We start from the raw sequence: 24521 nt of genomic DNA, 5'->3' as shown, positions 1-24521 counted from the left end.
TCTGCTGATTAAAAAGTCAGATTGAACAACTTTATGATTCATCTTATCTGGCAGACACACCCACCTTGAGGTGTGATTAGGTCATTAATAAGGTGGAAGCCGCTGACTGAGCCGAGGCTCTCGTCTCGCTCCTAACATTTTGGCAGCATGTTCGCTGTCAGATTGCCATTCTGCGGCGCATTGCTGGTTACAGAGACCGGTTACAGTATGCTCCCCTCCCCTCGACAGGCTGAATGGTACGGCCCACCCCCTCCTGACGTCAGAGCGTCTGCCTTCATAGGATAAATAGCTCTGCGCCATGAGGCTGAGGCTTGAGGATCAATAGAGAGGGAGGCTAGAACTGTCCTTTGGGGGAAAAAAGAAAGAGAAAAAGAGAAAAACGCCGAGACGCTGCTAACAAGACTAAATACAGTTAGGCTCGATATTAACGTTGTAAGAGTTTAAACATTTTTCGCAGCCGCCGTTAGCGACAATGAACGGACAGATGAATGGTTTCCATAACTCCCTCATTGACGAGGACTGCTTCTTGTTCACCTCGGAGTCGGTCGGAGAAGGACACCCCGGTAAGACACGACACATCATCCCTTTTTTAATTAGCTTCTCTTATCAAATTATTATTTTATTTTTTTACGACGTTGTTTGGCCGTCGTCCAATTTCACGTTTCACTCTTTTTAATAAGAGGAGAATAAAAACGTTACGGCCTCTTCCGCCACTGAAACGTTGGCTGGGCCGGCTTCAAGAGCACGCGCTGCTAACGCTTAGCTAGCTAATCGTTGCTGAGTAGGTGATGCTGCGCGTGTCTGGTCCATCGCGAGCCGACACACCTGCGTTATAATCGATCATTACCTGTCAGCTTCACTCACTCAGGTCTTGTCATTACGATATTATTTGGGAATTAGTTAACATTTAACTGAACGCGCCTGAATCGTCCGTTATTCCTGAGACACGCGGGGTACAATGACTCGTCACGTTTTCCGTTGGTTAGTGACCTCTGCATAATCGTGGGTGTGTGTTTTTTTTTTTTTATTGATTATATCCTCAGCAAATGTGATTAATTCATTCAGTGTTTATAGTTTTATCACGCTTGCCTTCCGGTCCCCCCCTCCCGGTTAGTTGCGCGCGCTCCCTCCCTTACCACATGCTTAAATGGCGACCGTTTTAAGACTGAGCCACTCCCACTGACCACGATACGGCCCCGGTCTTCTGGTTTTGCTGCAGTGTTATTGATGCATTGGTTCTTAGTTGCATTGTCCTTGTTGTTTCAGACAAGATCTGCGATCAGATCAGTGATGCAGTTCTAGACGCCCATCTCAAGCAAGACCCTGATGCCAAAGTTGCATGTGGTAAGAAAAAGCAGTTGTTGTACTTCTCTGTGTATGTTTGCTCCAGTGTGGTGCTTTTATAGTGCCGGCGGACTGTTGAGTGTTTTGTTTCACTTGTGCAGAGACTGTTGCCAAGACTGGGATGATCCTGTTGGCCGGCGAGGTGACTTCACGGGCCACAGTTGACTACCAGAAAGTTGTTCGTGACACCATCCGCCAAATTGGATACGACGACTCCTGCAAAGGTGTGGCATGTTGTTGTTTTTCTGGTTTGCGTTGTCTGTGGGTTTGTTTTGAGAATGGCGTTTTGAGCGGCTGTCTGTCTCCTGCACAGGATTCGACTATAAGACCTGCAATGTTCTTGTGGCCTTGGAGCAGCAGTCTCCTGACATCGCTCAGGGTGTTCACATTGATCGCAATGAGGAGGATATTGGAGCAGGGGACCAGGTCAGTAGTTTAAATCAGCATTTTGGTCTGTCGTGTGTAGTGAAGTTACAGGTTGCTGGTCTGTTATTGTCATCAAATGAGACTTGTGCTTTTTGATCACTTGAGTTAATGTCTCTTCCTCTGCAGGGGCTGATGTTTGGATATGCCACTGATGAGACTGAGGAGAGTATGCCCCTCACTATTGTCCTTGCCCATAAGCTGAACGCTAAGATGGCCGAGTTGCGTCGCAATGGCACCCTTCCATGGCTCCGGCCAGACTCTAAGACACAGGTAGAGCGTCCATACTTATTTACTACTATAAATTCTCTTTGTTGGAGGGCTGTAGCTCATTTATATTTTCACCTTCTTCACAGGTTACTGTCCAATACCGCCAGGACCGTGGCGCCATGCTTCCAGTTCGCGTGCACACAATTGTTGTCTCTGTTCAGCACGATGAGGATGTCTGCCTGGAGGAGATGAGAGATGCCCTGAAGGAGAAAGTCATCAAGGCTGTCGTTCCCTGCATCTATTTGGATGATGACACCATCTACCATCTGCAGCCCAGTGGGCGATTTGTTATCGGAGGCCCACAGGTAAATGTCGGCAGGTGTGGCTTTCAGAAATGATTTTTAGCCTGCGAGTTACTTACCTGTGTAACCTGTTCTTCCATCGCAGGGTGATGCTGGACTGACAGGGCGTAAAATCATTGTTGACACTTACGGAGGCTGGGGAGCCCACGGCGGTGGTGCCTTCTCTGGGAAGGATTACACAAAGGTGGACCGCTCTGCTGCTTACGCCGCACGCTGGGTGGCCAAGTCTCTGGTGAAGGCTGAGCTCTGCAGGAGAGTGTTGGTCCAGGTGAGTGCTAGTTTCATAATGCTCCTCTCTTCATTTTAGAGAGTTGGTCTGCAAGAGGTTCCTACCTAAACTTTTTTTTATGATTGATATAACACATGTGTCTGTATTAGGTGTCCTATGCTATTGGAGTTGCCCACCCCCTCTCCATTTCTATCTTCCACTACGGGACCTCCAACAAGAGTGAGAGAGAGCTGCTTGACATTGTGAAGAGGAACTTTGATCTCCGTCCTGGAGTTATTGTCAGGTAATGTGTAACCTCTGAAGCCACCTGCTACTCTATGAATCAACCGCTCCTGGCTCCTCCCTGCTTCATGTGCCTTAGTTCTCTTTTTATGTAACTGCCCAGGATTTAGTTAATTTAATCTATTAATGTATGGTGAAACCTAGAGCCAGTACGATTTTCCTTTTGCTACAGCTGATTTTTATTTTTTTCCCCGAAAGCTGTGAGTTTGCCATATCTCATTCTACTTAAGTACATGGCCTAGTCTTAAAGGATATAAATGTATTGAGTGCAAAAGTCTAATTTATTAGGGTAGACATTTTGATATCAGGTGTAAATAAAGCATTGTAGCTCAGTTAGATAAGTGTCCTTTTTTTGTAAATTGGATGAGTGTGGTTTTCATCTGCAAGCTGCAGTCAACACACTGCTCAGGGATGAGTTTGGTTGGCAGGGTAAGTGTTGAAGCTTCACGTGTTTCCCTCTTTACCAGCTGGTCTGACAAACTTGAATTTTTTTTTTTTAAATATATATTTAATAAACTTTTTTAATGGCACTTGATGCTCCACACCAGCAAATGTGATCGGTATGATGTGTGAGTATGAATGTGATTTGAGGCACTGTGTGTGTGACTGCTGCTAAATATGTTGATTATGTATTCCAGGGAGCTGGATCTGAAGAAGCCCTTGTATCAGAGGACTGCAGCCTATGGCCACTTTGGCCGAGACTCCTTCCCATGGGAGGTGCCCAAAAAACTCAAATACTAAACTTGTTAAGCTTTTCCCCCCAGGCTTGTTGGTGTATACTACAGAGAAGCCTCCAAGGTTCCGGGGGTGAAATGCGCTTATCTCTTTCATAATGGTATCATTTAACACATGACTCCCCTCCTCACTCCACCTCCCTCCTTTGTCTTGTTACTGTTCTCTGCTGGTTGCAGTATCATACTGGGTCCTAAGCGGCATGCCTCAGAAACTTGATGTTTAAAGAATTGGATGGGTTCCATGAACTCATGCACCATTGGTACTAAATGTTCTCCCACGTCTTGAGGTCCCCCTGCTTCTTGTTGTGATAGACCCTAATTAGCAGCCTTCAGTTTGAATCCTTTTGGCATTCCACACACTCGTCAATATCGTCAGTCTTATATTCAGTGTCATGGCGGTAGCATATTAGTCTATATGCGATACCCCTCTTAATTTACTGGTGCTACTGATGTTAGGAGTCTGTGCAACATCTACAAATTTTTAGTCAATTTAGAAGCATAATTTGATAGTTTTGAGGGTCCGGTTCTGGCACCTTTTGCAAACAAGTTAAGCTTCTTTCTAAACATTCCTCCTTTGTCAATCTGGTACCATTATTCCCTAACCCAGTGTTCTTTATTGTTTTTGTTAGCTTTATCCCCTCGTCTTAATGGAGGATGCTAGAATGGCACAATTAAAATTCAAGGGTTGTTGCTGTGTTAAAAAAAAAATGCTATGCATTGCAGGCTAAGGGGCGAGCCAAATCCTAATTATTCCAACTCTCAAATGAGCCTAAAGCCTCAGATGCCTCTACAGACCTTTGCTGTTTTCTGACGTAATACAGAAAAGTCAGAAGCTGCTATGTCACTGCTCTGGTCTGCAGAGGTATTGGTTATACTTGATAACGATTGAAAAATTGGATTATTTATTCATTGAAATTCAATTTTAAATGAGCCCTTTTTAATAAAAAAAAGTAGTTCACTTGCTTTTTTTATGGTTTTGATGTGACTAAAGGCCCTTTTACTCCTTAAGTATATTGATGGCAGGTGTAGCTACAGAGAAACCTGTTTACCATCTTTATCCTTAGTGGAGTATGTTCTTTGCCACTGAGTCTTTTTGGCTGATACTCAAACCTCAACACTATTTATTTGTTCTCTGAAACGCGGCGTGGATACAGAGAAGCCGTGGTTTCAGAAGGCAGCTTTAAACACACTTGGTTATTGAATCTCTAATTCCTTTTTTAATCTTGCTCATTTTTCAGTGTTTAGCTTGAGACTCCAGAGTGTTGTACAGAAAAGCTTTGGTCTGCCTCAGCTGGCTACTGTTAATGGCAATTTTACGACCTATTTTTATTTGTGGACTGTATCTTATTTTTAGGTGGGTTAGTTTTTAAATCCCATTTAAAATGTCTGGTGCAATTCTTTGGCTCTCCTATCCTCATTAGTGGAATGGCAACATTTGGTTGGTGTAGTACAGAGAAACCAGCCTTGTTTACATGGCCGTCCCTTGTGTGGGATAAGAGTTTCAAGTTTTGGTTTTGTTCCCATTTACCGCTCGGAGGTCATCCAGTTGACTACAGTAAGTGTAAGAGTGCCTTTTCTATTTCCTCTACTCCCCATTTGCTTTTCTACCCTCGTACAAACATGCGTTCAAACTTCCAGAGGAACAAGTAGCTCATACTGTATTATGCTTCATGTCTAGTCTGGGTAGTTTCCTTATGCTCTGTAATAAACAACTACTCCTTTCAAATGTCTGTGTCATGAATATTTCTTGTTGATTCATTGATATTGCATCATAGCTCAATTTAAAAAAACAAACAAAAAAAAAAATATATATCAAATAGTAAATAACTTTATTTGACACATCTGTCCAGAGTATGTTTTTAAAATGTGGCCTGTTGACTTTGAGGTTAACAAAAGTGGATTACAGCTGGATGCCCGGTTAGCTCAGTGGGTAGAGCTGGTGACCCATGTACTGAGGCTGAGTCCTTGCTGCAGGGCTTCAAATCCGACCTGTGGCCCCCTGCCGCATGCCATCCCCCCACCCTCAGCTGTCCCACCAAATCAAGGCAATAAAAGCCACAAAAAAAGTGGATTACAGCTTATGCTGTTCTATTTGTGACTTCTTAAATTAATTTCCAGGAAGGTAACAGATAATTACATGAAAATAACGCTTTGGCAAAGGAGAAAGAACGGCATGTCTGGTTTTAAGGCATCTGCAATTTACTTTAGTGTGTCTATAGTATTTGTTTATGAGCATTGAATTTTAATGATTTTCTGTTTCTGTCTGTCAAAAGTACATTTTAATTTACATATTACATATACATTTTTAAGCATTACTTTCAATTGAATGGTTTCCATTGATTTTGAAGTATGTTTGTGACTAATAAATTATTTGGTTTTCACTGGACTCCATAATATTGTATAGCACTTTTCATACAAGCAAAATGTAACGACGTGCTCCACACTTTAAAACCCCTTCCCAACGCCAATGATCTATCAATAAACTAATAACAATGGAAAGTCGCCATTTCTCCTTAAGGGCAGTAATGTCATAATAAATGTAGGTGTCTTGATCAGTTATTCTGTTTTTAAAAGTACAAGTTGTAAATCTTCAGAAATGGAACAACAGATTTGTTTTAGGTGAATTTTGCATTGTCGGTTAAGATACACCACACGTCTGTGATGCATTAACTGTAAGTTTAGTTTAATTTGTATGGCACCAAATTATTATTTATTTCAAGACACATAAAATAGAGCAGGGTATAGACTAATTTCCTTATAAAATTATTTACAGAGAACCAACAATTTCCACCATGAGCAAGCACTTCCTCGAGCAGACTCCAGCTCTGGGTGTGCAGCTGCTGACCGGTTGGGGTTAGAGAAAGAGAGAGACAGATGCACAACAATAACAATAGCAACACTGGTAACTGTAATAAGTCCTCAATATGAATTTGTGTGACAGTTGTTATGTGTTCATCAGCCAGGTCAGTGGCCTTAGTGTGTCTTGCCAGGAGGGAAACAATTGGAAGAAGGTTGCTCCTGTACTGCCCCTACCATTGGTCACTGAAGAGTTTGACCCCAAGCCAAACCCACTCTTGTTGGCTTCTGTCAGCTGACTGTACTTACTGAAAAGGTCAGTATACTTTTAGTGTGACGGTTATAATTGCTCTTTGGCACAGCCGGTTGCTTCTGCTTTCGAAGCAGGTAATGTATGAGTGGCTTTTCCTGTTAGAGTACTTTTATGGAGTTTGAATTTTTGAAGCTGAGATTGCCCTCAAGGATGGTTCCCATGTGTTTTAACTTGTTGATATCCTGTCTCGACTGAGGACAAGCTGAGCTCCATCTTCTTTCTTGCTAAAAAAGGCCATGGCAACACAGTCCACAATTTTACCACTATGTTCTAAATAAAAAACACTTAAATATACATCATTGTGTAATTATTTTTTTCCAGTATTAATGCCCTACATAACAGAGAAATAATTTATATGTAAAATTTATCAGAAGGAGGAATTTGGGAGTGTGTTGTTTCATATCTCTAGATTATGTACTACAATCAGGGGCGTAGTGGACGGTAAACGTAGTTTATCCACCTCTTTGAAATAAGTCTCAGAGTTTACTCATCTATTTGCAGATCTACTGTGACAATCAATGAGGGGAAACAAGGTGGCTAAATGACCCAGCTCTGTATTTACCACTTCACCCCTGACCTGCAATAGCATTGACATCACTCTTCAGAGGTCTCCTGAGCAGAGTTTATTATTTGCCCTTACAACCAACCATTTAAATTCAGCATACACTTCTGAAATGGGACAAGGCCAAGACCCTGCTTCCAGCGAACAAGTCATCCTTATGCAAACTGCATTGCACAAAGAGAGGAGCTGATTTACACTCTTTGCACAATACCACATGACCAGCTTTCAAAACACACACTGAATACATGATTAATAATATGTATCTTCTTTTTGTCCCATTACATATCTTTTTTAAGTATAGGACACTATTAGTGATAAATAAAAATGAAATGGCAGCATGCACTGAAATCATTTTCAAATAGCTGATACAATTGTTTGTATATTGATAATTAGCAGTATTTACCAGTAGATACCAGCAATTTTCCCTGCAATATAAATGTTTTTTCTAAACACATTTAAAAAGGAATTTTAATTGACTGCTTTGAACGCAAAAGACTTTACAGTCAACAAAGATTTACATCATTCAAAATACACGTAGATTTTGTTGGCCAGTTACATACCAAGTTAACCTGCAGATGCAAGAAGATACTGGTGGACTTTACTGATTAATAGCTAGTGGCTGAGATTACATTTTCTGTAAAAACTTCTGTAGTCTTTGTCAATGTTATACAATTGTATGTAACAATATTATCATTTGATTTCCCCATTGATACTTCTGCACCGCTAGATATATAAAAAGTAGCATCCGTCATGAGTTTTATCACCATTCTCTGGTATCAAGTGGTGAGACACCAGGAAAACAAACATTAATTATACTCCTGATTTCTGCCGAGTACATGACTAGGCTGCTGATCATGTATCATCATTGAGCAAGATTCTAGCAAACATTGGTATGTCTTGCTGTTTCTGACAATGCTTTAACCACTATATGTTTAAAAGAGACCGCAGCAGATCACCTGATGTCTTTCAGCAATTCTGATCTGAAACGGCAGCATATTCCCAAATGCTTTATTTTACCAAACGTCTTCTGCTTCACACCTCCCTGCTTTCATACTTGAGAAACTGCTTTATCACATCCTGCCCTTTGTTCCATTTCCTACATCCACATTTACAGTTGTACTGTTTTGTTAAACAAAGAGCCTTGAAGATCCCTTTGTACTTTAGGTCATAATTCTAAAGTGTCTGTGAACTGCAAATGACCACAGAGGCAGAATAAGCGTTTTTTGTCCTGCTGTGTCTAACCTCTGTTATCGATTCAAGGTTCACTCTGACACATGTGAATTCCCCTGTTTATCCAGATAAAGGTCATTCATGAATCCTCTCGTTTCTGTCCTAATTGTCATGAATGTTTGGCCTTAACGTAAATAGTTAACTGCATACACCTTTCAAGAGATGAGAAAGAAAAAAAATAGGTGGATGTCTTGAATCAAGAACATATGATTCCATTATGTGTCCCTGTACTGTATGTGTGTGTGTGTGTGTGTGTGTGTGTGTGTGTGTTGTATGCTCTTATTTAAAAAGTTACACAAGCAATTCAGAGCTTTGTGTAACATTATAATACAATACATTCTTGAACAAAAAAATGGAGATATATGATAAATGTCTAATAATGTTCAGGACATATGTTAAAACCCAGCAGCTAATTCAAAATACTGCTGCTTGAGCTTCAACAAAGAAGAACACGTTACGCCCTTTCTCAATCCCAACATACATTTCCAACATGCTTATATGGCATTAAATCTGAGGTAAATCCCACTAATCTCAGGTTATTTGTTACTGGTTTGGCTGTTGTTGCAACCGCTACTGCTTACTGAGTTTAAACAATGACTCATAATGTTTAGGAAAATATTAGCCAATACACATTATTATAATCCAGTCTCTCAGCAGCAATAAAAACAAACTCTAAAGCAGAAACTTCCACACAGCACCTCTGGGATGTCGCAAAAACCGGCCAGGATTACAGGAAGGTCTGCACAATGCAAATAAGACTGTGCAGAATTAACACATTACCCAATCTTGGACTTCCATGATTATCCAGAATTTGTGCTGATGACATTGTTATCTTTACTGTCATTGACTTTTTGATACTTTCTTGCATAACGTGATACCAAACAACGTTCTCTAGTAGTGGGCAAAAATGATCAAATCTAATCTATGTTTGCATAGTTTACTCAGCTTAATAACACAAATAAATATATGGCATGAAGATTCAAATGAAATGAGTACAAGAATGCCAGTTTTTCTCCAGTTATTTACTACTTCCAAGCTTCCACTAAAACAAGTTTGGGCAGTGCTCTAAAATGAGGGCGTAGCAAAGATGATTGCTATGTTGTAGTGTTGAGTCAAACATCTACTTAACCATAAGACTAAGGAAAAATACAATTAGATTGCTCTTGGTATCAACAATTTCTCTGTATTGGTCCAAGATATAAATTTCCACGTTTCCATATGTTTATTTCAATTTCATTCAGTCAGAGAGATTTTAGCATTAAATCCTGTTCTAGCAAAAGATCTCCGGAGCCTTTTCAGTGCTGAACTGGTAATCCAATGAGCCTTTTCACTATAATTAGCTTTGTTAATATGCCACTCAAAGCTTTGTAAATTAATGAGTGGACTTTGTTGTTGACACATGAGGTTGCTGCACCATAAGCATGAGTGTTATGGAGACCTGCAGTTTTCCTCCCATGGCAACTCCAACGAGTTGGATAGGATTAATACTCACTGGTTTGATTGTATTACTTACGAAAGGAGGTTAATAGAAAGAGATGCCCATTGGTTTTACCTTGTATATCTGGAATTTTTTGGAATGGAATTGCATTTATCTATTCCATTATTGTTTCTATTTAGTTTTATGTGCTGTTATATAAAGGTAATACACCTATGCATGAAGAACCGTATACCCTGTGTGTTCTGTCAGGGTTCATTTAACATGTCCAGCTATCACATGTTTCAGGTCTCCAGAATTAGAATACCATAGATAAAGAGACTTCTAATAACCTCTCCCTCACGTAGCTGGCATTTTATGACCTTAAAAATTGTCTGGAAGTACTCCTTGTCTCCAAAAGCTGGACCAGCTCATTTTAAAACATCACTACAGTTACAGTGTATCAAGCTATGAGTAGTATTAATGCTCAAGTAACATCATCAAATTCAGACCTCGAGTCCTGTCCATGGTTTGACCACAGCAGCTGTGCATTCCCCTACCACACTGGCTCAGTCAAGCGTCTAAATATATCTCTGAATGGTGGGGGGGTTATGTTGGGGTTACACTCCCACAGCCTTGAATGGACAAGATCACTGACTACACCAGTATCACAGCACTGACGGAGGCTGCTGCAGCTAAAATGCACCAGGCTGACATGTAAGTCTGTGAAATTGTTCGCCAAGAGCGCTGCACCACACTCAGTTAGTGTTGCAACGATGTGCTGATAAAGCTTCAGATTCTCGTGGATGATGAGCACCAGCAATGCACCATTACAGTCATTTGGATTGATATACCTGTTTTTGGCGCACACAGCTTTGATGTAGGTTTACAGTGTTGTATCTTTGTTTGTCCATAACACAAAGAGAACTCGGAGGATTCTTCCCACAACAAAGAGCACAGAGAGCACCACCTGTGCTCTGCTGGCACATGAGACCAAACAAAGAACAATGCACACCCAAACAGAGCCCGATGTAGAGACCAAACATGGCCACGGACTGAAAGATAATGTCTTTGGGTGCCTTTCATTTTCTCACAGGAGATACACACTAATGAGCAGAGCAGTGTAGAGTTTTGGCACAGTGAGAAGGGAAGTCAGCTGTTAGGTTGAGGTCAGTGGGATTTCTTTTAAGGGTTAGGTGACAGCTGATGCAACGTTTGCAGGGGCTTGCTGTTGCCCTACTGTACTTCTGCAAGGAAGCAAAATTACATTTTAGTTCTTTTTACATTGGGTATTAAGAGCCTATACATTTGCTCTATCTGAGTATAGTTAACCACCTAATGCGGAATGCCAGTTTGTCAAGTACAGTCCTGTTTTCATGCAGAATTGTATTAAGTCTTTCCAACATGGCCTAATTATGGCAAAAGCTTTTTCAATAAGGCAGTTATTCATACTGCCTTATTGTTTCGGAAATGTATGGGTTAAGAATATTCAGCCAGTAGTTTCTTAACACTGTATGTCAACTGATTTGGGTGTGTTACATAATAACACCTTATCATCATGACAATAATCTATATTAATGTTACAAAGGTACATCCGGTAACACATGCTCCTTTAAATCAACCTGCGTCATTGTCAACGCCACAGTTATGCAATCATGTTTTTTAGTAGTTCTGGAGACATTCCAAAATCTTAAGTGTTATTAAAGTGGTATTAGACTCAATTTGTCATTGTACCCAACCCAGCCTAAATTCTACAGCATGTTATGTAACGTCTGTATTTGAGATTAGGCCCACTACATTCAGCCGAGAAAAGTCAAAGAGGAATAAGAAATAAGATTGCGAGGTAGACGTGTTGATCCTATTACAAAATGTTCGTTTTGTTACAGTAGATTATCGCAAGCATATTAATGTTGTTCATTTCAGTTTAGTTGTATTAAAAAAAACAAGCAAGTAAAAACTTTAGTCAACACAATCAAATCAGAGAGAACAAAAAAACGTGAATATACACATTCAGTCTGGACTTTATTAACCAAAATGGGCAAACAGAGAGAGGGATGGCAGATAATGTGTATTTGGAGCTTTGTTTACAATATCTACATAACTATTAAAGTTTATCACCTCAATAAATGAGTCAAAAATAACAGGCTATGATAAGAAGGAAGCTGAAGCTGTTTGAGTATCCACCGTTGAAGAAGGGATTTGAGAATGGCATTTTCTAGCAGCCCTTAAAGGGTTTGATGAAGGCTTTGAGTTGAAATGTGTATTTGAACATCTAGTGAGTGAAACTATAGTTTTAATGCAAACAGATGGTCGAAGGTTGTTATATTTATTTTTATCTTTTTCTAAATATAAAAATATTTTGCAATAGGTATGAAATAAGTACTACAGAGTGTTATTAAGTAATATATACTGTATGTATGTAACATATTACGCAATATTCAAATATTTCCAAATACATAACAGTCGGTCCTGTCACAACAGGTCCTACTGCAAATTATACATTTCACAAGTGTTACCTGAGGGTGAATTATAAAACCACAGATTATGCATTATACAATACTGTTAATGTGAAGCTACAGTAAGGGGGTAAGGTGTGAAGGTGTGAGCTGTGATTGGATCATTTTGGGCCAATTGAGAAATGGCGATGTGGTGAACAGCAGACTAGGTGACATGGGAATGTTTCTCCCCCCTCAAAACTTCTAGTCACATGCTGACTGAAGAATGAAAAGGGAGGTGGAGATGTTGTCTAAAGGGGAGTGTCTCTGTTCCACCAATAGTAGAGCAGGGGCCAGTCCTCCTTGACAAGGCTTTACATAACACTTGGCCAGCCATGTGGCCAGAGGATGAAGTTTGCATATTTTCATGCATTAATGAAAACAATGAATGGATATCCTACTATGGTGGGAGTCAACAGCTTGTCTGTCCAAATGTGAAGTAAGATTAGTTTTTTCCACAGGTAGGGGATGGTAGTGGAACTCTATTGTCACTTTTCAGCATGGGGATGGGAAATGTATCTACCGGTATTTTACTGTTGATGGGACACCGACACATTCAACCTGTGCAAGTTTTAAAGAGGAAATAATTATTCTTTTCTTATAGCTATGCCCTTGATCAACCTCAAGACATTCCTTTCCTTTTACACCAACCAGTCATTTAGGTATCAGGTTTGTGTGTTGCAGAGATCCTAATAATTTGTATGGAAGGGGTACAAAGCACACCCCTGGCTGGTTCGAACATGCTGGGTTTGTCCCAGGTGGAAAAACAGGCTTACAACAGCAAACTTGTCTATCTGGGCTGGAGGGTGGGAAAAGTAATTAAACAATGAGATACTGAGATACTGTGATACTGAGGTGTAAAAGCAGCTGCAGCTCCTCACACAATGGGTGTTCCACTGGCTTTTTAAAGTCATAAGATGCAATTTTGCAATGTCATACAAACATGAAGCTCATATATAGAGCACAGCAAAAAGGTTTTAGGCAAAATGCAAACCTAATTTGTAATGGTAAATATTTTATTGGTAGAATGTCTTAGTTTAACTCTGAATTGGGCCACTATTGGAGAGTTTCTGTTGGCTTAGGGCACAAAAGACTGCAAATTCTTATCTTGTGTACAGAGTACAAAATGTGTTCATTGTCAGATAGGCACCACCCAATATAATGTGCCAGTGACCTGATAATTACTCTCACTTACAACTTCTTGGGTAAAAAAGTGGTGCAGGTTCAACACATATTGTTGAGTTGAAAGGCTGATTCACACTGCCACCTGCTGACGGACATGATGTGAAACACTTCTGTCATTTTGCTGTATCCCAATACTATATGTATTCCCATCAATGTGTATTTCAGGATAGAAGGGATCAAAGTCGGTAAAGATTTGAGTGTTTTTACAACACGTGAGAAAAAAACATTCACATTTTATGGCTGTTCAATTCCACACATACAGACACATTTGGACAGTAATAAATGGCTTTTATGTTTATGTAATTTTATATGTAAAGAGTTGTTCTTAAAAAAATATTACAGTATAAAAATAAAAGTATTTCAACAACCAAAAATAAATTAGAATACTGAAAACAATGAAATACAGTTGCCACACAAACACATTATCATGGCTACATCCACTAAACTCTACAACTCAAAAACACAACTCAGTTGTCACATTTCTAAACATAAGATTGCTGATAGACTGATGTTCTGTTCACAGCATTTTACCAAAAAATATAAATCTTGTTTTTAAAAACTAGATCTTTGTAAACACAAGAAACACAGGACATGTTCAAAGGAGGTGGAAGGTTAACAGTGCTCTCTGTCAAAGAGTACCTTCTCCTCTCTGGATTTAACTGTTAGAAAGCAACAACATCATTTTACAGGTCCAGTAAACTTGAAGAGTCCCTAAAGTTATGAATCAGGGTATGAGGTAACAGTCCAAGCTGAGTCAAATGTAGTAAACACGAACCTGACAGGTAACTCCCAACCATACTGCCTATGGTAAGTGCTGTTTCTTCTCCTTTATAAACAGAAGACGCCTTTGATCGTGGGTCATCAAGTCTCTGCTGACACTCATTATCCATGAGTCCTCATTATGCCCCAAACCCTATCACCAGCGTTAATGCTTTGGAGAACAGAACTGCAAATGAAGTATTACTCCTCTTTGCCGGTAGCCCCTCTGTCATCATAATCTACTGTCTGAGAACATTACTCAGCGTTTGTCTCGTCTTTTGTCCATTTCCTTTCGAATTCGAGCCTCTAGAGCTGCCCTCATGGCTGAATCTAGGATGTTCTTCTCTGCAACACGGTCCACCACCTTGTCGGGCTTATCCTCCTTTAGAAACAGACAGAACATTGGGAAATTAGGACCAGCGCACAATCAAAGAGACCAAATAGCCACAAGCATTAGTCAAAAGGATGTGCATTGACCTTGTGCACAAGGAAGGAGGTAATGGAACCAGAGTCCGCCTGATAGTCCAACCAGAAGAGTTCAGTTCCATGGGTCTCTGTCTCTGTGCTTGACCCACTCTCAATCCACTCTTCAGCCTCAGCACCAGCCCCTGGCTCGGACCCATCTGAAAAATGAGCACACTCATGCATATTGTCTTCACAGGGTTTACTGTGGGTACAACAGCAACAAAAAGCATCAAACTTACGTCTGCGTCGAGGATGGTACACTTGGATATCGGGTCTACGGGGTTTTCTAGGAGTTGTGGTGTGCCTCCGCCGCTGAAGCTCTTTGGCCTGCTTCACCTCCTTATCATAGTCATCTCTAGAGGAGACAAAAAACAATATTTAGTTATAACTTGGAAAAGTACAGTCTACCATATACCAGTGCTGCACTGCAGTATGTCTCTAACTTTCTAACCTAGTTAGACAACCATGGGGCAATATCATCATATCATAATAAGATACAAAAACAAAACAACTGTGACTCAAACTTAGTCTAAGTTTGAGTAAAAGCTTCTTTATCCTAACTTGTTTTTCTACCTATAAAAAAATATACTATAGATTCTTTTTATATATGTGTGGAGGATTAGTATTATATTAATTGTGGCATTCTCAGATGCATTATTCTCTTCATGTTGTTAATGCTCAGGAACACAACCAGTAGACAAAACAAAAACAGTGTTTAGCATCAGAATATGAGGCGAAAGGTGACTTATACCTTTTATTTCTACATCAATATATCTCACCGAGGTGGTAGCCGAATGATGTTCTTTGATAGCTACACTGATTCACCCCGTGATAATACTGAAACAAGCCTGTAACTAACTTTCCCCCTCCTCAATCTGCAGCTAGTTAGCTTTATGTTGTTTCGCCTCCAGTGACCTAAACCAAGGCTAGCTTCGACCAATGGCCTGTACGATCACTCCTTATAGTCTCACTTTGAGCGTCAAAGAAGGTGCATTACTGAGCCTTCCTTCACTTTCAGACCAACTCCCAATAAAAGACACATATGTGGTTTGCAGCTTTAGGTGTCGTGAACTAGCTGGCATGCTAGCTACTAGCATCGGCTAACGGTATTTGAGGAAATCACCTAGCGATCTGGTTCCTCCGGATATGGTGCAGGAAGCCGTGGCTCATATCCAAACGGCCCCCTCGTTTGTACTGCAGCTCATGCGCTTCATCGTCTCTTAAAATGTCCATTTCAACGAGCAGCTACAGTACAGTGACAGTATGTGTGAGCCAGTGGCGCTAATGATTGCAACAAGTCTCACTCAGATCCAGAGAGGCTGACAAAAAGCTACATGCTAGCTAACGGTAAATTGTTGTCCAATTGTAACATTCCCGGAGTTTACAAATTAAAAAAAAAAAACATCCAGAAAGTGCACTGTGTTTTGTTGAAAACTTATGAAACAACAAGAAAAAAAAAAAAGAAAACAGTCTTTAATTACACAAAATCCAATGTAAAAGTGAGGCTTTGCTTCACAAAATCAACAATATATCACATTGGGTTTTGTCATTGAGCGGCTCGAGGGTCGATGTCGCTAGCTTCACAACTCCGGGTTAGGTTTTAGTCTGCTATCTTTCAGTCGGGACCGCGAGTTTCGACGCGTTTACTTCTCGGTCCATTCATCTCCTCCGAATAAAGTTGCACCGTCGCCGTTTGTTTGGACTTTAAGCTCGCATGCTAGCGGCTGTGATGGTTTCTCTGAAGCGAGAAAGAGAGCCTGAAGTGGACGACGATGACAACGAAGACATTGGTAAAGTGTTTTTACTCCTAACGTAGCTCCTACGTTTGTTAGCCGGTAGCTAACTTGTGGTAGCCAGACGAAAGAGCGGGCCACCAAGTCTCAATACTGTGTAGTTTCAACAGGCTCAACGCAAATGGACCTCCCTTCCAGTTCACTTTGTGTGTGTCAAATCCATCGTATGCTTAAAAAAATAGAAACCTAAACTCTGGGTCAGATAGCATGTACAGCTAGCTCACGTTCAGCTGTTTTGCTTCTTGTTGCAGTCGCAGCCAAAATAGGCCGAGGACGTGTAGTAGAGGATCGGAGAAGCCGTCACTGTCCTTACCTTGACACCATAAACAGGCAAGATAAAGCTGAATGTGCATAGCTACTTTGTGCTAAGTGCTAGTTAGCTCTTCAGCTGATTCCCAGTTTTGTTTGTGTGTCCATCAGGAGTGTGCTGGACTTTGACTTTGAGAAACTCTGCTCCATCTCTCTCTCCCACATCAATGTCTATGCCTGCCTTATATGTGGGAAATACTTTCAAGGTAAGTGAATCATCTGATATTTAACCAGGGATCAAACACCTTGTTTTGGGCTTGGGCTGATTCACTCATGTATTGCTTGTAGGTAGAGGTCTGAAGTCCCACGCTTACACTCACAGTGTGCAGTTTACCCATCATGTGTTCCTGAATCTGCACACTCTCAAGTTTTACTGTCTGCCAGACAACTACGAGATCATTGACTCTTCACTAGAAGACATCACGGTACGGAAAATCCTGGTGTTACAGGCTTATGGCATGTTATTGTTATACTTTTGACCGGAAATGTTGAATTAATTTGCATGTTTCATGTTTCCTTTTAAAAAGACAAACTTAAATCACATAGTGAAAGTTGTTATGAGTAGAGCTGAGAGGTAAATAATTAAAATAATATAGGTATGTTGTTATAAAACTAATGAATTGTTGTATCAGAATAGTTACATGGTTTTAAAGGTTGTAGTCACGTCATACAATATTTACTTTGTTTTGTCTAAAGCTGCTTCATGTGCTGACAGCAGAGTCAAAAATACTGTAATTTACTGACACTTTCTCACTTTCTCTACAGTATGTGTTGAAGCCAACTTTCACCAAGCAGCACATTGCAGGACTGGACAAGCAAGGAAAGCTGTACCGAGCCTATGACGGTACAACCTACTTGCCAGGCATTGTAGGTCTTAACAACATCAAAGCCAATGACTACGCCAATGTGGTGCTACAGGTATGAACAACTGCTATCAAACAGAGTGGACCTTATCTGAACTTGGTTATAAATCTTTTAATTAATCCCTACCATTTGATAATTGCCTCTTTTTCCCAGGCTTTTTCCAATGTTCCACCTTTGCGAAACTACTTCCTGGAGGAGGAAAACTACAGAGAAATCCGCAGGCCACCGGGGGACATCATGTTCCTCTTGGTGCAGAGGTTTGGTGAGCTGATGCGCAAACTTTGGAATCCGAGAAACTTCAAGGCCCATGTGTCTCCCCATGAGATGCTGCAGGCTGTGGTGCTATGCAGCAAGAAGAACTTCCAAATTACCAAACAAGGTGATGCTTTAGTTGCCAGAATCTTTAGTAATGTACTATACTAGGAACTGCAGATCTCATGTAGGCCTTTAACACATACTGCCCGATGGAGACTAGTGATGGTGCTAATTATTTTCTGTTCTGCAGGAGATGCTGTGGACTTCATGACGTGGTTCTTAAATGCTCTGCATGGTGCTCTTGGAGGAACAAAGAAAAAAAAACCATGTGAGTAGGAGAATCAGTGAAATCCTTAATTATTAGGTCATAATACAGTCAAAAAATAAAGCATTTAATGTGATATTTAGATGGGTATTTGGCACATTAATGGTAAAGCCAAGTGAAAAAACTTGGATACAAGTTTACATCAATTTAAACTTTTTTTCTTTCTCTAAAGTGGAATTTAGTTTAGAGTTAGCATTTTAATAATGTAACATGTTTCCAGTTATTAAATGTTAGGAAGAGTGTGAATTAAACCCTGTTCTCATTTGTCTTTGTGCCCTCAAAGCAATCATTACAAAAGCATTTCAAGGCTCCATGCGGATCTTTTCCAAGAAACTTCCACACCCAGATTTGGTGAGTTTCCTGCTTGTGTTATGAAAGCATTGATTGATCAAGAATATTAATAATTTTACTCCTATATAATATCTCATGTTTATTCATCAATAATGTTTAAATTACCTGACCAAAGTATTTTGTAGATAATGTTTTAAAAAAAGCTTATTTTCCTTCTGAATTAATTGATTGAATTATGGTTTACGAAAAGCTGAAAATTGTTGATTTTGAGTTTTGTTTTTTCCCCATTTCCCAGCTACCGGAGGAGAAAGAGGCGTTGCTTGTGACAGACGAGTACCAGGAGCAGATGTCCGAGTCCACCTTCCTGTTTCTGACCCTTGACCTCCCAACAGCTCCACTGTACAAGGATGAGAAGGAGCAGCTTATAATCCCGCAGGTCCCTCTCTTCAACATCCTGGGCAAGTTCAATGGCAGCACTGAGAAGGTACCAATTAATCTTCTTCTCTTACATATAATGTGCAAAATAAAATAAAAGTGGGGGGAAATGACTTCATGTTGCAATGCAGAAAAGCTTTGTTGGTGATGAAGATTTGGTGATTACATAATGACGTAGTCACAGTTAAAACGTGTAATTACCACAACAGCATTTTGAGGAGGCCATATTATCAAACCGAGAAAATATCTGTGCACATTTTCCTGTCTCATTTACATTCAGGAATACAAAACCTACAAAGAGAATTTCCTCAAGAGGTTCCAGCTGACCAAACTGCCTCCGTACCTTATATTTTGCATCAAAAGATTCACCAAGAACAACTTCTTTGTGGAAAAGAACCCCACAATTGTCAATTTCCCTATCACGTAAGTACTGTTCATATACATAAGATGAAATGTATAGCCTGGATCAAAGTGCTTCACAGAGCCATAAAGTGCATTTTGTTAATTAGTAGTGAATAGTTATATTGTAGTTATATAGTTATTATTGTAGAATGTAACTCTTGTAAGAAGGGATGTTAAGCATGTGTATTTTGTCATTAGTATAAATATGTACTTCATGTTGTCACTTTTTATGGGCTTCAACAGGAACGTAGACCTTCGTGAGTACTTGACAGAAGAAGCTCAAGTTACAGAGAAGAACACAACTTATGACCTTGTTGCCAACGTAGTGCATGATGGGAAACCCACAGAGGGAGCATACAGAATACACGTTCTGCATCATGTAAGTTTCAGCCAGATATTTCTGACATTTAACAGATTTCTGGTGATGTTGCTTCAAACTTTAACCAGTGCATTAAGCTGTATCTCGATCAAGCTATTGTTGTATTATTATGGGCATCAGTCATCATCTCTCTTTGTGTTTAATCAGGGAACTGGGAAGTGGTATGAGATGCAGGACCTGCAGGTGACTGACATTCTCCCTCAGATGATTACACTGTCAGAGGCTTACATCCAGGCAAGTCCTCCCACTCATTCTGTGGATGTTTTTCTTGTGCAACACGAAATTACATAAAAGATTAATCCCCTTTTTATCTGATGGCATTCACAGCACACTCGGATGAATCTTATTTTTAAAGGCCAATCTACAGTACAGAAGACCGATGCAGTGTTTTTGATAATGGCACAGACTATTTAGTGTGTTTTTAACTGCTAATGCTTGGGAGCAATAGTAGTGATATTAAGTAAATAAATAAATAAATAAATAAAGGCCAGTATTACTCTTTACAACATTCAAGTTCCTTTCCAATCATAGAGACATTATAAACATATAAAATCTGCAAATAATTTGTATTCTTTAACTACTGGTACACTCTGTGTTGTACAAATTACCTTATTGTAAAGACATTTTTTAAAAATTCACTATCAAATCAAGAACCTGGCCATGCCTTCCAGAAGGACTGCTAAATAAAAAATGAACTAATCTGGTCTTTCAGTGGTTTCATTAATTTTCTGACTTCAGAGGCTTTGGCAACTAAGTGGAGGACTGAATTATTGTAATTTCTTGGTTTAAAAACTGTTAAAGTTAATAATACAGATTATTAGGACATTGTCAGCAGCAAAAAAACAGTATCAGCTGAATCTTATCCCATATCAGACTGAAGTTTTAAATCACTATAAAGTAAAAAATGATCTTAACAATGAGACATAGATTTACATATAACTCATTATGGTAACACATTTTTTTCCTCTCTCCTAGATCTGGAAGAGACAAGACAGTGATGATGACACAAACAACCACACAGGGGTGTAAGTGAGGCAGCGTGAATGGCCAGAAGTGTCGTCACTATTGGAAATTAACTGGGTATTTAAGTGATTGAAAATAACAACAGATTATAGAAGGAGTGTGGCAACAGAGAATCAGGACTTTTTCTTTATAGCCACAAAAAAATAAATGTATATGTTTGTTTTTTCACTGTTTTATCTTTTTACTAAAAATAAACAATCTCTGGGACACATGTCTCTTTATGTTGAATTTTAATAACCAACCTTTTGATTTTATTTTATTTTAGTATGTGGTTACTTGCACCAGGTATCATAGAACAGCCACAAGGTAACAGAAGAAGCAGCTCTGCAGCTTTATTGAGTAGCCAGTTTTACAAATAATACTAATGTCTTTAACACATAGTTCATAATTACTTACGTGTAGCAATGTATTGAATAACACAAAACTATTAAAACAGCAGAAACTAAGGTTTCAGACTGAATCCCAGCCTCAGTCTTGTGACATTCATGCAAACGAGAATTTCCTGATGAATATTTATGGATGATTGACTGATATAGCATTTGAGATGGGTCACTTCCCTCAACAGTAAAACACGAAAAGTAGATCAGTGCATTACATTTATAAAACTTTAAGAGTTGATTAATGCAATAATACATTTGTAAAAAGAAAGTAGTTCTTTCAGTGCACCTAATTTTTGAGCTGCAGGCTGGCAGTTTCACTTCTTCCACATGTATTTCTTGCAGAAGGCCTGGTTCTGCAAATAAAAACACAGAAATAGGATGTGGAACTGAAATTCGCAAGATCAAATTAGTACTTTACACAGTTTAGATAGTTAACTGCATTTCGTTGTCTCAGTACACAATATTCTGTCCAATGTTTATTCTGTGCAGGAGTTTATCAGGTCCTGTACATGATGGTGGTGAAACATTGCTCAGGATGTGGTAATTTGCTTAAAGCTAAAAGACAATTTAATTGAAAAACATTACACATGTACACTAATTTTGAGATTGAGACCGACCTGTGCATCACTTTTATCAGATGAACTGGCAATAATAGAGTTTTACTTACACCACACATCTGAGCAGTTTGAATGTTTTTGCACCAGTAGGTTGGTCCCCAAGTACAACGATTGTTTCCCAGCGGCTCCAACTTCTGTGAGGCAACGCACATATCAGCTCTCTGCAGGACAGATGGGGGGGAGAGAGATGCTGAGAAAATCTGAATAGGTCGCATCATTAATAGTTTTCTCCTGTACCTCCAGTGAGGTTATTGTAAATGTGCATGCGTGTGTTTTTTTTGTATTTTTTAAAAGAGCTAATTCTTACTTCACAAGCATGAGTACCGTCCATCTGGTTTCCCAAAACCTTCTTCAGACGGGAGCTGTAGATTCTGGTGAAAGCCTCACACTGAAAAGAGCATGAGAATCTTACATCTTTGTATTTTAAAGTTCTAGTGATTTGTGAAGGATTTCGTTAGTTGGGAGCACTGAGGGATAACTGTGTTAGCTTGTGAGACCTTAGGGATGGCATTGGGGTGTTGGACACACACAGACTGGAGGAAAGAGGAAGTCTCAGGTTCGGTGGAATTGGGACCCAGGTGAAGTCGGCTCAGCACAGCCAGAGTGCGACACGACTCGCAGTCCGAGGGGAGGGACACCTCTGTGTAATCATCAGAGCGTTACCTTGGTGGTGGGAGCGTAAGGTCAAACCAATAAACAAACCATTAAATGTGACTGACCTGGAACAGTCTGCTCCTGGAACAAACAGAGGTGCAAAAGGGTACATATTGTGTGAGGTGCAGCCGACGATAAAAGGAATTCGACTATCTGCGTGCCGTATTTGGCAACAAAATCATCACATTTCTCCTTGTAGCTCTGTGGTACAAGATCGCAGACCTCTCCCATGAGCTTCATCAAAGCATCCTGCAAAGGAAGAAAGAAGATAGTGATGATTACAGGATGGGATGCGCACTGAGACATATGTGACTGAAGTAATGAACGATAAAAGCGTCACCTCAGTCATATTTGTGGGCAACAGGGTCTCCAGTTTCTTGATAATAAACAAACACAGGGTGCAAGCAGGGTTGAACAGCTCCTAGAGAAGAGATTAGCTGATATGAGGGCTATTTATAGTATAGTATGTACAGTATGAAAATAGGAGTTTCATTTCAGCTTCCATTTTAACAACCATTGCTCCTTTTTCACACTCACGTGGGAGCTGGTGCCTGTCCCGAGTGCAGCACTGGATAGGTCTGTATTGGTGGTGGCATGGTCGGGAAGTTTGAGCGGTTCCTCCTCTTTGTGACCAGCACAAAGTCCAAACACCACACAGGTCTCTTCTGGTTTCTACATAAACACAGATTACCTTGCATTAAAGGTGAACATTGAAGTGTTTTAAGAAGAATCCTGAATATAGAGGCTAAACTCACCAGGTGACCAGGTGTTTGCTGCAAGACTTTGGGCAAATGCGCCTTCACCTGTGAATCACACTCTGATGTCTGTTCCTTTGGGAGGCGTTGGCACAGAGCGTGCAAGGTTTCATATACAGTCTCCTGCAAAAGCACAGTAGTTAATGTGTTGTCTGCTTGTGTTGAACATTGTTAAATAGTGTTTTCCTGCACAATCAGACACTGACAAAGTTCACAATGGGCATCTACCTCGTTATAAATGTCCATTTTAGGTCTAACCTTTTAAGATATCCCAGCTGCTGGGTGTGGCTGCATGTCTGTGTGGTCAGTAGAGTGAAGTGAAAGTAAAAGGTAAAACTGTGCAGTCCTCACCTTAGTGTCTCTGCTGGAAATCATGTTGGCGGACAGCTGGACGATCTGGCGGCATTCTGGACACATATCCAAAGTCTAATAGGGAGAACCCACAGTGAGACAATGAGTGTTTTCCTTTACTGTGCTGACTGGAAGCTCATTGTTTGCACTTTTTAAGAATTCATGTAAGAACATGTTTGTTGCTGAAGCCTGATGACTGTGGCAAAAACCAAAATCACCTTAATAACTAATAAATGCATCAACTCACACACACACACACACACACACACACACACACACACACACATACATGTGTAAAAAGGAGATGTAGATGAAACCTTAGTATTTTTCTAATACAGTTTAGTGTGCGGGAAGTGTGAGTGTGTTATTTTAAAATTCATTTAGTTCCATCTATTGGCATTTCGACCTTTTATACTCGAAAGAAAAGTCAGGCTTACCAGAGATTTGTGTTTGATGAATGACAAAGGGTCAATGATGAACCTGGAGTCTCCTGAAACCCCCCGGGACAGAAAGAGAAATGATCCATACAGGGATGATGGAGAGGAACAGAAGGAAAAAAAAAGGCGCAAAGATGTCAGAAAATAGCTGCAAACTGTCATAAATCCCAAAATGACATTATGATCTTTGACAGCAAAAATGAATGGCGACCAGTCAGGTGACAGTGATGCAGTAAATCCACGGATGTTTTATACGAGCTCTAATAAAATCACTCATGAGTAAATCTTCATCTTACCGGGCCACAGAGACGTCGCCAGGACCACCAGGATGAAAGCGGACGCTGACATGATGTGAAGGAGCAGAAAACGACGTGAAGCGCAGAGTGATCTCTACAACAACATCAGTGCTGCTGCTCGGGTCGCACCGGAAATATGAGGTTGATCGTCG

The 24521-nt window shown here is 40.1% G+C and overlaps 4 protein-coding genes across 4 annotated transcripts; 2 read left to right on the top strand and 2 right to left on the bottom strand.

Annotated features, from left to right (window-relative positions):
* Positions 1-301: 301 nt before the first annotated feature.
* Positions 302-5310, top strand: mat2ab (methionine adenosyltransferase II, alpha b). The gene is made up of 9 exons (XM_051421695.1): positions 302-563; positions 1267-1344; positions 1446-1568; positions 1658-1770; positions 1897-2040; positions 2124-2342; positions 2425-2607; positions 2718-2851; positions 3489-5310. Exons 1-9 carry the CDS (start codon positions 473-475, stop codon positions 3589-3591), a joined length of 1188 nt encoding a protein of 395 aa, XP_051277655.1. The 5' UTR covers positions 302-472; the 3' UTR covers positions 3592-5310.
* An 8457-nt stretch (positions 5311-13767) lies between these two features.
* Positions 13768-16177, bottom strand: cunh2orf68 (chromosome unknown C2orf68 homolog). The gene is made up of 4 exons (XM_051422811.1): positions 15927-16177; positions 15043-15158; positions 14816-14961; positions 13768-14720 (listed from the first exon to the last, which is right to left on the bottom strand). Exons 1-4 carry the CDS (start codon positions 16034-16036, stop codon positions 14598-14600), a joined length of 495 nt encoding a protein of 164 aa, XP_051278771.1. The 5' UTR covers positions 16037-16177; the 3' UTR covers positions 13768-14597.
* A 208-nt stretch (positions 16178-16385) lies between these two features.
* On the top strand, positions 16386-21086 carry usp39 (ubiquitin specific peptidase 39). Its single transcript, XM_051422809.1, has 13 exons — positions 16386-16593; positions 16848-16926; positions 17017-17111; positions 17194-17330; positions 17671-17823; positions 17923-18148; positions 18275-18352; positions 18633-18700; positions 18936-19124; positions 19356-19498; positions 19721-19856; positions 20004-20090; positions 20832-21086. The coding sequence occupies exons 1-13, from the start codon at positions 16518-16520 to the stop codon at positions 20883-20885; spliced, it is 1521 nt and encodes a 506-aa protein (XP_051278769.1). The 5' UTR covers positions 16386-16517; the 3' UTR covers positions 20886-21086.
* A 100-nt stretch (positions 21087-21186) lies between these two features.
* Positions 21187-24521, bottom strand: sftpbb (surfactant protein Bb). Its single transcript, XM_051422810.1, has 11 exons — positions 24370-24521; positions 24074-24126; positions 23637-23711; positions 23286-23408; positions 23068-23202; positions 22871-22951; positions 22596-22779; positions 22374-22516; positions 22184-22264; positions 21927-22037; positions 21187-21612 (listed from the first exon to the last, which is right to left on the bottom strand). Exons 1-11 carry the CDS (start codon positions 24419-24421, stop codon positions 21574-21576), a joined length of 1077 nt encoding a protein of 358 aa, XP_051278770.1. The 5' UTR covers positions 24422-24521; the 3' UTR covers positions 21187-21573.

The sequence above is a fragment of the Dicentrarchus labrax genome, unplaced genomic scaffold (assembly GCF_905237075.1).
Source record: "Dicentrarchus labrax unplaced genomic scaffold, dlabrax2021, whole genome shotgun sequence".
Classification (NCBI taxonomy): domain Eukaryota; kingdom Metazoa; phylum Chordata; class Actinopteri; family Moronidae; genus Dicentrarchus; species Dicentrarchus labrax.
This window is presented reverse-complemented; position numbering and strand designations above follow the sequence as displayed.

Bases quoted from the DNA above. Each gene is read 5' to 3' on its own strand.
- mat2ab (XM_051421695.1), top strand. From the start codon at position 473: ATGAACGGACAGATGAATGGTTTCCATAACTCCCTCATTGACGAGGAC. The intron at 1,569-1,657 runs GTGTGGCATGTT...TCTCCTGCACAG, and splicing joins ATACGACGACTCCTGCAAAG to GATTCGACTATAAGACCTGC. The intron at 1,771-1,896 runs GTCAGTAGTTTA...CTTCCTCTGCAG, and splicing joins ATATTGGAGCAGGGGACCAG to GGGCTGATGTTTGGATATGC.
- cunh2orf68 (XM_051422811.1), bottom strand. From the start codon at position 16,036: ATGGACATTTTAAGAGACGATGAAGCGCATGAGCTGCAGTACAAACGA. The intron at 15,159-15,926 runs GTGATTTCCTCA...TGTCTCCTCTAG, and splicing joins CGGAGGAACCAGATCGCTAG to AGATGACTATGATAAGGAGG. The intron at 14,962-15,042 runs GTAAGTTTGATG...CTCATTTTTCAG, and splicing joins GTACCATCCTCGACGCAGAC to ATGGGTCCGAGCCAGGGGCT.
- usp39 (XM_051422809.1), top strand. From the start codon at position 16,518: ATGCTAGCGGCTGTGATGGTTTCTCTGAAGCGAGAAAGAGAGCCTGAA. The intron at 16,927-17,016 runs GCAAGATAAAGC...TGTGTCCATCAG, and splicing joins TACCTTGACACCATAAACAG to GAGTGTGCTGGACTTTGACT. The intron at 18,149-18,274 runs GTGATGCTTTAG...TCTGTTCTGCAG, and splicing joins CTTCCAAATTACCAAACAAG to GAGATGCTGTGGACTTCATG.
- sftpbb (XM_051422810.1), bottom strand. From the start codon at position 24,421: ATGTCAGCGTCCGCTTTCATCCTGGTGGTCCTGGCGACGTCTCTGTGG. The intron at 23,712-24,073 runs GTAAGCCTGACT...TCTCCCTATTAG, and splicing joins TCATCAAACACAAATCTCTG to ACTTTGGATATGTGTCCAGA. The intron at 23,203-23,285 runs GTGAGTTTAGCC...GTGTTTATGTAG, and splicing joins AGCAAACACCTGGTCACCTG to AAACCAGAAGAGACCTGTGT.